Raw genomic sequence first — 17,375 nt, forward strand, 5'->3', positions numbered from 1 at the left:
GTTGGGAAATGTGGCTATAATTGTTAATGCTTTGGACATTTTTGTGGCCTGGGAGCTGCATAATGTGACTGGGAGGTATATCGCTGTCGTTTAGTTTTTGTACCATGCGTTTTCGAGCGCTGTGATAAGTCAGTCGTTTACTTGAAAGGCCTCCTTTTTCCGCCATGGTTTTCATCAGACTATTCAATTTGTTCTGACCCATTGCACTTGATTTAAACCACAGTTTTTTCGACGAAGGACTTTTTGTGTAATTTATTCCGAGATAGAATGGCGCATCAGGTTTATACATCGCGTCAGGTCTCTTTTCGGAATAAATTTTGTAAACGGCAACTGGATCTCTTTCAGGTGGACCGTTTGGTGCTGCAAAAGCCTTCGGTTTAACAGCTCTGACATTTCGAGGTTCAGCTCCCGTTCTAGTTTTCGTTTGACGTTCAGAATACTCTAGGTATTCAGTCCGTCGGCTTCCATGTGAAGTTCCACGTCGCCCCAAGTCATCTGCCGATGTTCTTCACAGCCTCTCAAACCAAAATGCACTGAATTGAAAAGCCAGAGTGTGTTTAGCAAAGCTTCGGCATTTGAGATTCCCAGTAAATTCTTTTCGAAAAGAATGTTTTCCTCCACATCAGTCAAAGCTTCGGCTGCGTTGGGTTTGTTCCCTTTGCCTTCTTTTTTCAGTTGTTTGCTGCGAGCTTCCAGACATTTTCTTGCTTGATCAAACACAGTGTCTTCGATAATACTCGCTGAGTACTTGCGTTATCTTAAATACCGGTTAAAACTTGAGAACAACCCTCGAAGGCTCGATGGTTCATAGTCTTGACCATCTTTTCTTTTCACACTAAGAATGAATTCACTAAGGTAACGCCTGAGCTCCTCTGGTTGGATGTCTTCAATTTTTCTTTGTTCGTTTTTCTCCAGCAGAAATGTAGAAAGCAGATTCACATCCCGCTGCGTTTTCGCTCGAGTGTTTTTGTTTTCCTGCTCTGTAATATATTCTTCGATGGGTTTACTTAATGGTTTAAACCTACTGCCAGAAGATTCAGCCATAGTTGTTAATGAGAACGTTTTAAACCGTCCACAAATGTACTGCGAAAGGCCAAAAAATTTCAAGCAGTGAGAAAGCTAGCGCCATCGACAAAGCTACCACGTTTGCTCCACGTTCATTGGAAATGTTGATGCGTTTTGACAGCCGCTTTCTGATTGGACGAAACGGGTTTCTCACGTGTAAGAAAGTCGTTTCGCGGTTGTCATTGGCTGCGAGAATTTCCGAACCGTGTTTTTAACAGATCAATTCTAACTGTAAATCTCAGTATGTATGAAATAAAAAACCATATTGCTACAGTCACTAATGAAATAATTCAATAACACACACTCCCGGAAAAAAAGAAAACCCCTATTCTCAGTGTTTGTCCTAATAAATGTGTCCTGTTATTTTTTAGTTCTTGTATAACACACACAGAAAAATACAACTTATCTCACCCGCCTTTGTGCCTAGAAGAACGTTAGATAATGTTCATTCACAAAAAAGGGGAAAATATGACTCAAATCTACTTTTCCTACGTAAAACTCTCTGTTCTATCTCAAAGGTATAGCAGAATTGGGAAATATTGTCTGAAAAAGAATCCTCCACTTCCAGGTTTGTTTACGTCCAAGACGACGTGACGACCTGGCCTCGTATCTTCCTTTCTTACTATTTCAAGTCTTCCTGAGGCCGAATTGAAGACCATCTCTTCCATTGCATTGCCACCACTTTCAATAATAACAATAATAATAATAATAATAATAATAATAATAATAATAATAATAAAATAATAATAATAATAATAATAAAAAAATAATAACTGTTTTATTGGAAGAGCTTCCACATAGTGGCTCTTCGTCTTCCAAATAAACTAAATTTACAAAAAGCCTTTCCATCTTAGTAGGCTGTGTCTGGGGAGTATCCGGGTACGACGAACCTGCTCTTGGTTCTTTTGGGATCTCCGGGGCAATCCGTGGACTTGGTTGAATGATCCTTCTCAGAGGTCTTGAAATTGATGAACATGAACCCATTTTTAGAGCGACATCAACCTTGCCTACGTGCTACTCACTGGAGATCTTGCATAGTAACGAGCTTTGTTGTGTTGATTTTAAACGTGAACAGTAGCCTGGGTTCTAGAACCCCTTTCTTACAGCGCTAAGATTGAGAGGGTATGGGGTAGGGTGGAAAAATGAGACAAAACATCTTTCCCCTCCAGTCCCGACTATACAGTGTAGAAAAAAGACTAATTCAGTTATAACTTATGCCAAAATCATCGTATTTTGATCTGTAATCAATGATTGGTGTCTTTCCACAAAGGCAGGCACCAGGGGTCTAATCAAAGACAGTGCGTAGCCTCAAATAACTCCAACAGATAACTGTCCGGCTATATTCAAGATCAGATGAATTTGTTTGGTTAGGGAACAATTGTCATTTGTGGCTAAGGGGGTGGGGGGGGGGGGCAGAGGGGGAGTCGGCGATATAATTTTACCAACACAGGCATAAACATGGTGTACCACACGATGGCCGAAATATGTTATATCCAGATAACAGGCCCCTCGTTCATGATCAGTTATGTGATACCAAAGCGTGACACGCTTTGCTGCACCCAGAAAAAAGCACCCCCTCCCCCTTCCAGCATAAAATAGGACACTCCCTACTTCAGGACTTTTCCCCTCAGCTACTTCAGATTTGACACGTTAATAAAGTTATTATTATTATTGTTGCATTTTCCTGGTTGTTTCTCTGAACTAGACTTGGCCTCAGCAAGAAAAACAGATACGTAAGGCTGTTAAGACTTGTTTGGAGATTGGACAGTCAACACGTTCGAAACACGTCGTGTTAAGATATAATAAATGCGTTAGTTCACTTCTTGTTGTTTATTATGCAGACCAAAATCTCCCCAATTTCATTACCGATTATTCTTCCTTATAGCAGTCGACCCAAAGTTTTGCAGTTGCTGTGATCACGAAATCTTGATCCATTGACTTCATTATTAAGCATGTCACCGTCGAAAGAAGCCAGAGCCAGTGTCTGATCCACTTGGGTTTGATATGATTTTCACTTTCGTTGTGTTTCTATAGGCTTCTCATCTGGTCATAACCTCCAGGTTTTTGGATTAAAGACCAATGCTTCTTGTCGACTACCGCCACTTTCAATAAAGTTAGTTACTGCACTCTGCCTCTGATGTGTTGGAACTGAACCCATGTTTCAATTCAGGACGTCATCAACCGAAGGCGAAGTACTGCGTAGTACTGCGTTCTTTATGCATACTTCCTGTATGCACTGTTCGGATTGACACTACTTATTTGCTTAGACGGGGTCATTTACTGAGAAAATCAGGAAGTCCCCTTAAGGCGTCTAGAAATGGGAATATTACATATACTAACCATATTGCTACACGTCACTAATAGTTCAATAAAACACACTCCATGTAAAGTGTCTTAATAACCATGTTTTGTGTTTTTTGTTCTTTGAAAGGTCTTGTACTTGTATAACACACACACACACAGCTTATCGCCTATTTGCTGAGATGAAAGTTAGATAATGTACATTCAAAACAAAGTGGGGGTACTGGAAATTTGATTCGATTGTACTTTTGATACGTAAATCCCCGTGTTTCATCCCACACGTATAGAAAAGTTGGTGAAGATTGTCTGACAAAGAACCCCCCCGCGTCGAAGTTTGTTTACTTCCGGATTCCTTCCAGTATTAAAAACGTTAACATTTGTAAGTATTAATTATTAAGCTTATGTTCACCCCTTATCAAAACTTTCTTTAATTTGTCGCGATTGATTTCCTTGTCCTTACGTTGTACACAGAATACATCAGGCAACAGATGCGGATTTCATTGAAACGGTAATATCATTTTTAACCCTTTAACCGGCAGATTTCTGTGACTTTCTTAAGGGGTTTTTTGGGCTTATACATTCTGTAGAACTTCGTGATTGCATATAAGAAGTCCAAGTAAAAATGTGTGCTGTTTCGAAAAACCGAGGGCTCAGATTTTTATTGTGACGTCAGTAGTCGGCAGTTGCTTCGTTTGTAGGCGAGCTGTTGGGCTTGGATTTGGCTCGTTTTGTGTTTATAAGTGATTTTTCGAGTCATTTTTCACTGCAGAAGCCCCCAGGCTGGCATCATTAAGCTAGAGTGGTGGGTAGAGGCCAGCATCTGAAAGAAACCAGAGGTGAGAGATGATTTTGTCTTGATTGGAACGCCAGAAATATTCGAATCGAAAGATGGCGGTCCATGGGTAAAGTTGTCTCTCTGGCCGTTCTGTGTGTGGATTCCAAGACCTGCCAAGGCATTTTGGACGAGTTCTGACTTCCAAAGAATGCAATCGGTGCAACATTTTGCCGGCAGGATTGGGTGGCTCGACACTTATAAAAAATATATGGAATGAAGGTAGGAAGCCTTTCATGCCGCCGCCATGACTGTTTTTCCCAAGCATCCCTTTCGGTCAGCAACGAGGAAATTACAGGTTTGCAAGCATAGCTCTAATCGAATAGTAATTGCTGAGTCTTCTGAATGATTGATGGGAAATTTCCTTGGTGAACGGAAGGGAATAGGGTTGAAGTTTGCTGCAAATGTATATTTTTGAAGTCAGAATTATTTTTTCATTAAAAAAATGGAGGCAAAGATGTGTGTTTTTTGTTGTTGTCCTGTTACGTAGAAAACGGGCATTTTCAAATTTGCTGCTGAACAAACAACCATATGCAACAGAAATCAAGAGTTGTAGTCAGTTAGTTGGCTTTTAAAGCTATGAAAATTATCACTTTGCCATAAAAAGCAGTCATTAATATCATGTGCCCAGATATGTAAAAGCTAGAGTGTTTTCAATCACTGCTGGTGTTTTTCGTACACATATGTACGATTGCCGGTTAAAGGGTTAAATGATAACTTAAGGTATCACGGAAGGAAAATTGGCGTTTTTGTTCCAAGTGAAATTGTGTGCAAACCATCAACGGTAACCCCAATAAAGTATATATTTTCTGAAAGCTTATTGAATAAAGATTGCAATTTTGGATTTTGATTTGATCATATAGACCATAATAAGCAACGTCAGCATTTTGTTTGCAATTATGAAATGGCGTATTTAGGGCTTCTTTAAGTTTAAAAATTCGTAAAAAATTAATGGAGCAAGAAAAGAAAAATCTGAGACACCGTTTTTTAGACCAATATATATAGATCAAATAGCACATAAAAGTTTAGGCTCTCACGTAAATGTGTTCTCAAATAAACCTAAAGTTACGCAACATCATAATTGCAAACAAAATGCTGACGTTGCATATTATGGTCTATATGATGCAAACAAAATCCACAATTAGAATCTTTATTCATTAAGCTTTCAGAAAATATGTACTTTATCGGGGTTACCACTGATGGTTTGCACACAATTTGACTTCAACGAAAACGCCAATTTTCCTTCCGTGATACCTTAAAAGTGATTAAATTAACTTAAAAGTTTATTCGCCATTTCGTGTATTAAACACGCCCGACTTTAACACTGTGATCTAATATACACCATAGAAAACAAATAATGTGCATTTGATTTTAATTATGCCAATCACAAAACCTTTAAAACAGAACGTAAAATTTCTTTCCATACCCGGCATACCATGACATACGTAAAAATAACTTTACATCAGTACGCAACAAGAGCTTCTGTTAGGGTGATAAACCATTAAGGGTCGCTCGATCTCTCTAGTGTCTTTCCGAGTTGATTTTTGAAGTATTTCTTGTAGAGAAGCTATATCTCCATTCGTGTTAATACACTCTGCTCCATCTTCAAAAATCTTAAGACATTTTGAACGAAAAGGACTTTCATTCGACAGGAGGTTAAATCTTCCTTGTACCATCTCGCGCTTTGTTCCAGTCTCTTCAAACAGAAAGCATCCAACACTTACGGCGACTTCTCCATAGTCATCCGTTTCAATGTTGGCAATAAACAAGAGAAAGCGACTCAAGCCATATTTTGGCATGTTTGTCCACACTGTTCGTTGATCCCCGCCACTTGGTTGTCTAAGACCGATTCTGTGGTGGGAATGCCACTCGCCAATGTGGCAAACGCCTTCCTTGCCAGTCAAAATGGAGCCAACTTTCTCTAAGTACTCCACGTCTTGGTAAAAAGAGTGGGTAGTCCTTTTACAATTTTTACCAGGACCCAATACAAGTTGTATTACTGCACTATGATCGTCGGACCACAGACCGAACAAATCTCCGCCGGTCTCCAGGCTTTGGTTCTTTATAACACAGGCGCACATTTGCTTGTACTCACTGGCATAGATAGCGACTGTAAATTCTCTATCTGTGGACATGAGGAGATAATAAGAAGACCCATTTTTTTACGTCAGATAAATTAAAGAGGAAAGTCTTGTTTCATTTTTGCAACTGAGAACCAATTTTAAAAAGGGGTTTGCGGAAATTGCTCATGGAACGTGTACGTAAACAAAGAAAATCTTTTTGGCAATTTGCATCTCATTTGGTGTTAACTTGGCGTGACAAGCCTGGTTTCTCAAAACAGTCATTAAATGAAAGAATGTCAAACACAAATCCATGTCAAGCTTCCTTATAGCCAATCCTCCAAAGCATGGAAAGATAAATAGCTCGCAACAAAGGTAACAGAAAATATATATAGGTTTCAAACAAAAAAAAAAGGTTTATTTTTCATGAGTCAGTGATGTAAATAAGACACTAAAAGGTCATTTTCTGAGAAATTTAGGAAGTCTTTTCTGGTCAGTCAAACACGACAACCAGAAAAAAACAACAGGACAACAACAGAGTATCGACTCAGTTTTGACATTTAATGTTATTAAAGTTTTAGACTAGTTCAGTATTATTCTTCTCTGAGTTACATAGCTTCGAATACATATCTTAATGTCCAATGAACTTGGTAAATATAGATTACAGAGTACTAAACGCTGTGATTTATGTCCTAAAACTAATACTGTATTTATTCGAAGTTTAAATAAGTGCATAAATATATAGTATTGTTTCCAGAGTTATCGAAACACTGGGAGTAGTTTAATTTGGGAGATCTACTACTCGAATAAGCTGGGAACTCGAACCATAGCCGAACGATATAGTTTGCTTGTTTGCCTTTTTAATCACTGCGCTTTTCCTGCTTCTCAACATGCACATTTACTAGTCAGTAACATCATAATTCGTTTAAAACTCGAAAAAAGATTGTATAATAATTTCTAAAGTAAAAGGCTTGGATCGATATATAAAGTTCGCATACAGTTGCGATCTCTGTAAAAATATTTACACGTACATAGATTTTGTCCATTTTGACAAGGTCCCTCAGTAAAGATCATATCAGATTCTTATGAGACACGCTTAAGTGAATAAAAGCTAAGTTAAAAAATTAACCTACGATCGCTTCAAGAGAATTTTTGTTAGTTGTCACTCTATCTCCTCTCCTCTCTTAATATGTTGCACCGGCTTTACATTCACTTTTGTGAATCCTTATAGTTCCTTGAGTACATCGCTATTAAAACGAGTAGAGGAGAAGAAAAGATCATTAATTGTTAGCTTTTTCAAAACCTCTTTATCCTGATAGTACACCCTAATTTTGGATTTTTAGCACATATTTCTATCAGGTTTCCAAGACGTTTCCGCCGAATAAGTTCAACAATTTGCATAACAGGATTTAAGTCAACCCCCTAAAAGGAGGTCATTTTCTGAGAAAACTAAAAAGTCGCTAAACAATGCATGCATTGGCAACGGTGTGATAGCCTCAAATTTGTTTCAGTGCATTCTACACGAATTTATTTTTGCTATAAATATTCTTTACTTCTTTTGTTTTCGTTTTCATCGTTTTGCCATCTAACGGTTTGGCAACTCTGCTCTGTCAGCTAGATGTATCTGTAGGTCGACAGTCGCTCATTCAAGCTCTGTTCCTGTACAAGTCGATTATATATTTGTAAGATTGATTGGCTAAAACTACGATTCTTTAAAGTATTTCACAAACGGGGCAGCGCTTTCTTATTTCATAAACAATTCGAAACAGCCTACCCCCTTCATTTTCACTCGTAGCCCCTTGCTCCGGGTCGTGTTTGCGACGCTTCTTCGGTTTAATATCCACCACAGCTTCTTCTTTATGTTTGGGTGGCCTCCTCCGATTATCACTCATCACAGGTCGCTCGCTCAGCATAGACGTCCCTGTTGTTACTTCCAAAGACTTCACGTCTTCATCCCTGTTCAGACACTCTGCTCCTTTTTGTAAAACGCTCAGGCATTTTGGACGGAAGGGGCTTTCATTCGGCAAGAGGTGGAACTTTCCTTGCAACACTTGTAACTTCTGGTTGGTTCCCTTTACAAATTCAAACAGAAAGCATCCAACGCTAACAGCTTCGCATCCATAACTTTGTGTCTCAATGTTGGCAATAAACAAAAGAAAACGGCTTAAGCCATATTTAGGCATGTTTGTCCACACTGTTCGTTCATCTCCGCCACTTGGTCGCTTAAGACCGATTCTGTGGTGGGAATGCCACTCGCCTATATGGCAAACACCTTCCTTGCCTGTCAAATTGGAGCCAGCTTTCTCTAGGTACTCCACGTCTTGGTAGAACGAGTGGGTTGCTCGCTGACAGTTTTTACCAGGACCCAATACAAGCTGAATTACTGCCCTACGATCGTCAGACCACAAACCGAACAAATCTCCGCCGGTTTCCAGGCTTTGGTTCTTCAAGACCCAGGCACATATTTCTTTGTATTCGTTGGCATAAATAGCCACTGTAAATTCCCTTTTTGTCGACATAGATCCGCTAAGACTTTCAAAGGTTTTTCTAAAAATTCTGACTTTGAACTTATGTTGATACTATCATGTCAATTTCAATTTCGTAGGAAATTGAAAACACATGCATCGGAAGCTTTTGACCGTCTATAACTTTTCATGTTTTGGCCTGGTGTGATGCTGAGATATGCGATTTCTTGGAAATCGGACAATCTAATCATGTCAAAACACCACAGCCGGATGAGTACTTGAATTTGCATAGTAATCATCCATTGAATTACACATGCAGCGCAACGTCAAAATTCTACCGCCTAATATACATATTCTTTAATGTCACACATTAAATAATGTCATTGCTATAAATTTCGAAATGGAGCCAATTTACTCATTGAAGTGTTGATAGCATAGCCATAACTGAACCAACTAGAGGCTGATAGATTAACGTTGTATTTATTTCTCGCTTTGTTATTTCGCTTTGTTTTGCAGAAATTCTTAGAAATGTTTTGGTTGATCATCACACTCGATCAACGGGACTTGACCTCTAGGTTTCGTGGAATTCTGAGAAAAACAGGATGTTGTTATGCAAATGACATTCTTCCATGTCAATCAAGGCCTCGGCTGTGGAGTGAAAGCTGTATCCGAACCTTGTACCGTGTATTTCGTCCCTAGATGAAAATTTTATTTTTCTTCCAGTTTCGTCCCGGAAGTGGTTACTGAACAAAAAAAGGAAATAAACATACGGGAGGTCGCGAAGGGAGTAGATGGGGAAGCGTGGGGAGAGGAGGGGAGGGCAGGGGAGGGGAGGGGAGGGGAGAAGTGTAATGGGTTAAATTCTTCTGAAATTTACTTCCGGGTATCAAAAATTAGCAAGTTTAGTATTACTTATTCCCCTCTGAACAGATGACGTTTTTTTTTATATTACTCGCAAAGGTGACAGATGTACAGGCGTATATCCCTCTTTCATTTTACTTAACTTATATAATGTTGCTAAGGACCAATTGCCTTAGCCGGGAAAACTTGCCAACGTAAAAATATACAAATATATACAAATAACACAGAAATTGCTACTTCATGTAAGCAACGAATCAGCAAACTGTAACCTAGTTGTTTTTTTCATTCCCTGCAATCTACAGTTAAAACTTTAATTCATCCACGCAGTTTTGCGATTAACTGGCACCTATAATAAGGCATGTAAGGCTGTTTAGTCTTGTTTGGAGATTGAACAGTCAAAACATTTGAAACCCGCTGTGTAAATATAAAAAATTGCTTTAGTTAACTTGTTGTTGTTTATTCTGCCGACAAAATACCGATGACTCCTTCCATAGAGCAGTCGACCCAAAATTTAGTAGTTACGGTGATAAAAAAATCTTGATCCATTGACTTCATTATTAAGCATGTCACCGTCGAAAGAAGCTAGAGCTGTCTGATCCACTTGGGTTCGTTATAATTTTTACCTTCGTCGTGTTTCTATAGGCTTCTCGTCTGGTCATTACCTCCATTTTTCCTGTTGAAAGGACCATAACTAAGACAAAGCCTGGATATCGCTCAGGATCTTTCGAGAACTCGCTCACTGACGGTTGACGGTAACTATGGGACGCAACGTTTCGAGTGGGGCCGTCGTTTAACTTTCGAGAAGAGTCTACGTTGTAGCTTCTAGGAGATGCTGTATTCAAGTCTCGAGGAGGGACAGTGTTAAAGTTTAGATCGGGAACGGCATTTAAGTTTCCATTTGGGACTGAGGTGAAGTTTCCAGGAGGCATGGGGAAAAGGTTTCCGTGTGGAGGAGCGTAAAGGTTCCCTGGCCATGGAGGAAAGGCGGCTAAGTTTGCAGGATGGACAGGATTGAAGCCTCCAGATGGTACAATGATGAAGTTTCCATAAGGGTCGAACATAAAGTTTCCATAAGGTGTAGCGATTATGGGTCCAGAAGGGACAGTCCCCATTTTGTGCTCACAAAATATATCGCAACTTATTCAACTGGCTCAACGTTTCAAAAGTGACTGTGATACAAAATAATATAAATTGCTTAGTGTGACTACTTACTGAAACAAGGTGAATGACAACAGTTTTTCTTACTGGTCAGCGGTAAATGAGAGTCTCAAATCCATGAAATGTCACACGCGAAAGTTATATGTTTTTGATGTTTGGTTCCGGTTGCTGGTTCCGGTAGTACATAAAAACATTTTCAGTGAACTCGAGCATAATTTATGATGGCGGCAAATGGCCAGAGCTTCTATAACTAATCGTCCAGAACTATTGTCATATTTTCAGGATGAAGCGATCAAATTACATTACATAACAAAACAAAAATACGTTTGCCATAGCTACTGTAAAACAGTTGTGACTGACAGTGATTAAAAAAAGAGCCGCAGAGTGACAGGCCAATTTTCTACCAAAACAACAACAAAAACAACAACAACAACAAAAATAGAAGAAAACCAACAACAACAGAAAGAACGACAGCAACAACAGGCTGGACACCGTGCAGAGAGACAACCAAATGTCGTGTACAAAATTTTATTATTCTCAAATAATCATAACAACTTGCACGTAATTCAAAGTTATAAAATGTTGAAACTAAGCATTGTGAGTAGAGCTTGATACCTGGGCTAAAGCTATAGCAAATTGAGACGTAAACTTTACACCATAGTAATAGATCACACATTTTGAATAGTATGGCGATTAATGTTTATGTTCACGTTTGAGAAAATCCTTCCGCATGACTCATAAATGGGATCATAAAAGCACTTCACAAAAAATAGCCAGACTTTCCCCATCAGCCCTAATGGAATCAACCAGAGACGGACGAAAGGTGTAAACACCCAAATCATTAAGAAGCTCATTATCCCACATGTCAGACCATAAAGAAAGGACAGGAGGCCGCCAAATACAATCGTCAGAATCGAGTATGTCCCCAGGACAGTGCCATCGTAGATGGTTTTAGTGAAGTGGTGAGAACATTGTGGACTGTGGACTGCTGATGGTTCGCAGATTACATCTGAGTAGGCGACCTAAAAGAAGAAAAATCAAATTGATGGAAATAAACAAAGAGAAATGGGTTTCATAAACCTTATGATGTTATATCATCATCATCATCATCATCATCATCATTTTTTCTACGAAAAGTTTATGTAATTAGGTGTTATGTGTCAGTTTCTTGTCATTATGTTAGCTTTACAATAGATGATCTAAGAGCTTAACGTCACGGAACTTTCATTACATGTTTATATTGATGAATTTTATACAAGCGATCCTTTGGTATATGCCTGTACTTGTAAGTGCGATTCTCGATAAGGGTAATGGATGAATCGATTGACTAAACTCATTAAACATATTTAATTTGATTATATTAAAGTAGGTATTTGTTGTTTCATTTTTGTTACGCCACACTTCATTTTTGGTGGATTATGTTAATTTGACGTTCCCAGGTTTTGTCTTGAATAAATTAATTTGAGCTAATTTGCTTTAAAGCGAGAAAATATCCCTTTTCTGCGCCCTACTACCAAACCGAAACCACCACTGGCGTATTTATAGGTCAACTAATTTTTGTGTAAAGAGTGACTATTTATATTCAGCAATGTCAGTGGTGATGTGTACGACATCGTAACAAATCACAGGACAAAACTGTCAAAGCGACGTATGTTCGCTGTCAAGGTACATGAGTAAATATTAGTGTACTGCAAAAAAAGATATAATTTTACCGAATTAACGTATAGTTACCATCGGAGAACTGTTCGGGCACTTATCAACAAGAATCAACAAGAGATAGTAGCATAAATTGTAACTATAACGCAGACGAAGCATCATACGGTGCACTGACTATATTCTGAATACACTGAATATATCGTTCATCGTTTGTACCTTCAGAAAAGCGTTATGATTTTGTGGATCCCTGTCCTCGAAATCCGTTAGTATCGGCTGCCTGTCCATTCTTCTCACTTGGGCACAAAAATGCTACTTGGTAGTTAAAGCAGTACTGCAAATAGCCCAACAGACGGTCACGAGCTGTCAAATTGTCCACTTCGAACCGGAAATAATTCTGCATATATCTTTATGTAACGCTTCACGTGTAACGCCACCGACTAAGAGCTTCCACGAAACTCGTTTGTTATAGCCCCCTCGAGCGGGTTCTCGAGCGGGTGGGGAAAGGTAATAGGCCATTTCCGAGTTACCATTTGCCTCTGCTTCAAAACGAGTCTGCGTGCGAAACCATTCAAATGAGTTTGTTTTGCATGAAAATGGACCTGTAGGTAAAACTCATATGAACGGTTTCGCACGTAGACTCGCTTTGAAACAGAGGGAAAGGGTAACTCGGAAATGGCCTATTGTGTATATCAAAATGCCTGTACATTTTCCGCGACTCTTCTCCTGATTAAACTAAGCCCCCCCCCCCCCCCCACCCCTCCCGCCGAAAAGTTTCAGTACGCCAATTCTCGATATATTCAAATTCTAACTTGGATTTACTCATCCCTGAATCTCGATGAGATATCTTTTGTTTTTTTTTCCTTCACGCCTCAGAGGCAAGCCAGAGTTTTAACGTATTGGAAGAAAGAGGGTCCATACGGGGTCGTAATGGACTTCCATATGGGTCCTTGATGGAATCCGTTGTTACTATCATGCCATTCAATGATAAAATTTTTGTGTTCGTATGCCGCAAAATGAGGAACAGAACAATTATATGTGATGGAAACCAACAATGGTAACTATTCTTATTCAATAAGGTGTAAGGATGATTGGAGCAGAAAACACGATAGAATGATAGAAACATGATAGTACAATATTGTGTTTATTATCATTTTTCAGTTTCCAAGAAATCAGTATTTCGTAGAAATAATTATAAATGCATAATGTAAGCCACGGATTGGCGAGCTTGTTATTGGTTGCTTTTATTTGCACAGTGTGGTAAAACGGAAGCACTTCCGCAATTCTTCGAGTTTGTGTCAAAGCGAAAGCATCGACAGTAAAGACATTAACTGACCGTAAGAATGAGTTGGAGTTCGCAGCAACGAACAAGACTCGGGTTGGAGAAAGATATTTTAGACAGCAAGTTAAAGAACGTGTCGTGGATTAATCCCACATCGGCTGGAAACACCCGAGTCGAATGGCGAGTGAACACAAACAACGACAACAGCTACACGCTTCGTGTCTACCTCTCGGCGAATTTTCCAAATGAATGCCCGATACTGGTTGTAAGCTCTCCTTCATCTCCTCTGAGGAAAAAGAATGGATCTCTTCTCGACAGTACGGACGGGAGTGATCATGTTTATGGAAGCATCGATGGCTTGACACAAATTTGCCACTTCAATAAAAGCAAGTGGACGAGCGAAAATACCGTCTACCAAGTCCTTATGAAAGGGCGCATCTGGCTGGAAGCTTACGAAATTCATCGGCGTACTGGGGAATATCTGGAGAAATATCTGGCGCACATGCAGTGAATTAAGACTGAACGATCATCCAGCTGATTTTGGTGGATAAAAATATAGTTTTGCAAGCAGTAGTTCCATCACGAAGGACATTTAATAATGTAAGGAGACATTGACTTATAGAACTGAGTAACAAGTTATTTCTGATCATGTCCGATGTGAGTGTAGTACGAAATTGAGGTTGTTGTAGTAATTATTTAACTTTTAAAAGTAATGTTCTGGATGTCGGCAGTGGTAACCACAATGCCGTCACATCGAAATATGCGCCATTTATGATTTATTGGCAAGTGATTAAGAGCCTGCTTTTTTAGTCTAGATGTGCTTACGTATTTAGTAGTCAAAGTACTAAACGATGACCTAAATGGAAAATTTACATTTTCATCAAGTTGTATTTTAAGGTCTTTTAACTTGGTACCTGCATATCTTGCTTTAAAGCATAAGGCAAAAGAGAAAAATTGTACTAACAATTAAATTTCCGTGTCATACAAATTTATAACATCGCAATAAATCAAAGCATTTTCTCGGAAGGTGGTTGTTTTTCTCTACATTTTTCTCAGAAGACTTTGAAGGGTCACTTTAACCTCACTGCATGGGGCAGGCTTGTAACGCAAAAACATGAATTCCAATCAATAATATTTCTTATTGGCAGGAAAAAAGGAGAAATGGTTTCAAATGCGACTACTATAATGTTTTCTTTTTATAAACCTTTGGGCAGTGGCACAAGATTGCTACATTCTCTGTCCCCTAATAGTGGCATCAAGCTTGATAAAGCTGAATCAATCATACTTTTTATCTGATCAACAGCATTTGGTACTAGCATGTTCCAAATTCAAGGAAAATTCTAGCAGTGTATAATTTTATAGTTTTGTTTACGGATAGATCACGCACTTGAATTGCTATAGCCTTTTGTTTATGTGAAAACAATTTACGATTTTCTTTCTTGGAAATACGCGAGTTTTCAACTACATTAGCACCATATGTTTGATGAGTTTTTTTCACACGCCGGATTCTTTCATTCAGGAGTTTGCCTGTAAGACAAGAGCGCATACGCAAAATACGACATCTATTGAGCTTAATCGGCCTTAGAACACACTCGAGATCAATAAATTCTGCATTTACTAGCGAATACATTTTACTGTTAAATGAATACATTTTTGTGGTGACAACGCGCATAGGTCAATAACTGAATTCGGGAATGTGACCCTTTCTTTATAGTTTACAACTAAATCGTTCCAACATGGAAAGTATAAGTTACTCCTCCCCACGCAGGTTTGTTAACAACTAGTCAGTACTTCAGTTTATGGATATTAACGGCTCGTCTTAGAAAAGTTATGGATAAAATATTTACAATATAATTCTCAAGGGGGTATCATAGTTTTCTTGTAAGACACACAACATACCTTTCGGTTCGTTTTAGAGAAATTGCTCGCGTTGCTTACTACCAGGCAGTTGATAATAATACAATTTTACAATCGAACTTGCAATCCTCGCAGTTTCGGACAGCTATAAAGTAATTAGTTGTGTCGCCTCGACTAATCGCAAATTATAATAACAAGTGAGTGACTACAAAAAACAAAGACAACTTCCTGAATTGGAACATCACGGCAAATACAGGCGGCCAGTCAGTGTAAGGAAGAGCGGCTGATAATGGAGCTAACGTTTAAAATGTACAATCCTCCTCGATCCTGTCTGTCGAGCCAACTTTGCCCATCTCTGCGATCTCAATTTCTTGCAGACCAAACATCTTCCAGGAACGGTAATAAAAACTCCAAATCCGTCGGACTCCGCAAGGGCAAGAGCATTGTCATCGTCTAAAGAAGCTAGAACTGCCTGATCTGGATTAACTTGGGGTCGAAACAATTTTCACTTTGTTTGCATTTCTCTGAGCTTCTCGTCTGCTCATGACCTCCATCTTTACCATAGAAAGGATCATAACTAAGACAAAGCCCGGGTATTGCTTGGGATTTTTAGAAAACTCCTTCACTGATGGATAGGAGTGCTTCTGGGACACAGCGTTAACGTTTCGAGAAGGGGCCGCGTTTAAGTTTCGTCGAGGGGTGGCATTCAATTTTCGAGGAGGGTCAACGTTGTTGTTTCGTGGAGGGCTGAGGTTATACCTTCTAGAAGGGACAACGTTAATGTTACCAGGAAATACGGCGTTTACTATAAAGTTTTGTTGAGAGATCGAGATAAAGCTATTCCAGGAGCCACGCCGTCAGGGTTTCCTAGAGGCGCGGGGAAGACGTTTTCAAGAGGAACGGCGAAGCTGTTCACAGGAGGAACGGCAGTGAAGTTTTCGGGTGCCGCGACTTTCAAGCTTTCAAGAGGGTGACAGCAAAGTGTCCACATGGATGGGCGAAATAGTTTCCAGAAGGAACGGCGATAAAGTTACCGGACGGGACGGCCCACATTTTCTAATATAACGACGTTTCACAAGTGAAATTGTTACCAAACGACAAAGACCTAAACTTTCCTCAGGTAACAGATTCAGCTAACATTGCTGAGTACTTTCCGATGTATATTTATCTCTACTGGTCAGCGGTACGAAAGTAACTGAGTCTACAGTCTCCATGATCGATCAGCGGTACATGTAATCTCGTTCCCATTGCCCGCGCCCCACTTGACCAGCGGTGGCGCTTCCTGACCCCTTGTTGATGGGGACGCGGGCTCTGGAAACGAAATTACGGTACGTGTAGAAATCTGCTGGTCCCGCGAATAAAACATCTGCTCTTGACTAAAAATTTGATTGAGGAAGTATTATTTGTCTAATTATTAACAGAAAAGAAAATTCATTACAAGGAAAAATTAAAGGGATGATGACATGAAAGTTTTGCTTTGAACTCAGAGCTTATCAATAATTGCTTACTAACTTATATAACCACAACATAGCAATGATTACAATAAGTTTTCTTTCGTTCTAACGTTGAGTTATCAGCTGGTTAGTCATTTCGATATCATTGAATGATTTATGACTAATCTACAGAGCAAAGGATTTTCGATGATACATTTGTGATCAATTTTATTTAACACCATTATTTAACTGAAATGGTAACGGGAGTCGTGCATGGTTTTTGCACTCACTTCGACATGGAAATGAACTTGGATAATTTTATCAGTTTTTGTATTTTCGAAAAGTTACAAATGATCCTAAAAGTGCCACGTCTAAATAATTCTTTAGGTTATAGTGGTCCCTGAAAAT

At 39.2% G+C, this 17,375-nt stretch overlaps 3 protein-coding genes and 1 long non-coding RNA gene across 4 annotated transcripts; 1 reads left to right on the forward strand and 3 right to left on the reverse strand.

Moving 5' to 3' along the window:
• Positions 1–4,903: 4,903 nt before the first annotated feature.
• On the reverse strand, positions 4,904–9,080 carry LOC144655732 (uncharacterized). The gene is made up of 2 exons (XM_078516025.1): positions 8,033–9,080; positions 4,904–6,323 (listed from the first exon to the last, which is right to left on the reverse strand). Exons 1-2 carry the CDS (start codon positions 8,775–8,777, stop codon positions 5,656–5,658), a joined length of 1,413 nt encoding a protein of 470 aa, XP_078372151.1. The 5' UTR covers positions 8,778–9,080; the 3' UTR covers positions 4,904–5,655.
• Positions 9,081–11,254: 2,174 nt separating this feature from the next.
• Positions 11,255–12,840, reverse strand: LOC144654266 (caveolin-1-like). The gene is made up of 2 exons (XM_078514347.1): positions 12,615–12,840; positions 11,255–11,764 (listed from the first exon to the last, which is right to left on the reverse strand). The coding sequence occupies exons 1-2, from the start codon at positions 12,681–12,683 to the stop codon at positions 11,411–11,413; spliced, it is 423 nt and encodes a 140-aa protein (XP_078370473.1). The 5' UTR covers positions 12,684–12,840; the 3' UTR covers positions 11,255–11,410.
• Positions 12,841–13,667: 827 nt separating this feature from the next.
• On the forward strand, positions 13,668–14,462 carry LOC144655733 (uncharacterized). The gene has a single exon (XM_078516026.1). It carries the CDS (start codon positions 13,739–13,741, stop codon positions 14,186–14,188), a length of 450 nt encoding a protein of 149 aa, XP_078372152.1. The 5' UTR covers positions 13,668–13,738; the 3' UTR covers positions 14,189–14,462.
• A 500-nt stretch (positions 14,463–14,962) lies between these two features.
• Positions 14,963–16,671, reverse strand: LOC144655734 (uncharacterized). Its single transcript, XR_013571193.1, has 2 exons — positions 16,294–16,671; positions 14,963–16,011 (listed from the first exon to the last, which is right to left on the reverse strand). It is a non-coding gene; the product is annotated as an uncharacterized LOC144655734 (long non-coding RNA).
• Between the last annotated feature and the right edge of the window lie 704 nt (positions 16,672–17,375).

The sequence above is a fragment of the Oculina patagonica genome, chromosome 5 (assembly GCF_052425735.1).
Source record: "Oculina patagonica isolate OP01 chromosome 5, crgOcupat, whole genome shotgun sequence".
In the NCBI taxonomy this organism is placed as follows: Eukaryota; Metazoa; Cnidaria; class Anthozoa; order Scleractinia; family Oculinidae; genus Oculina; species Oculina patagonica.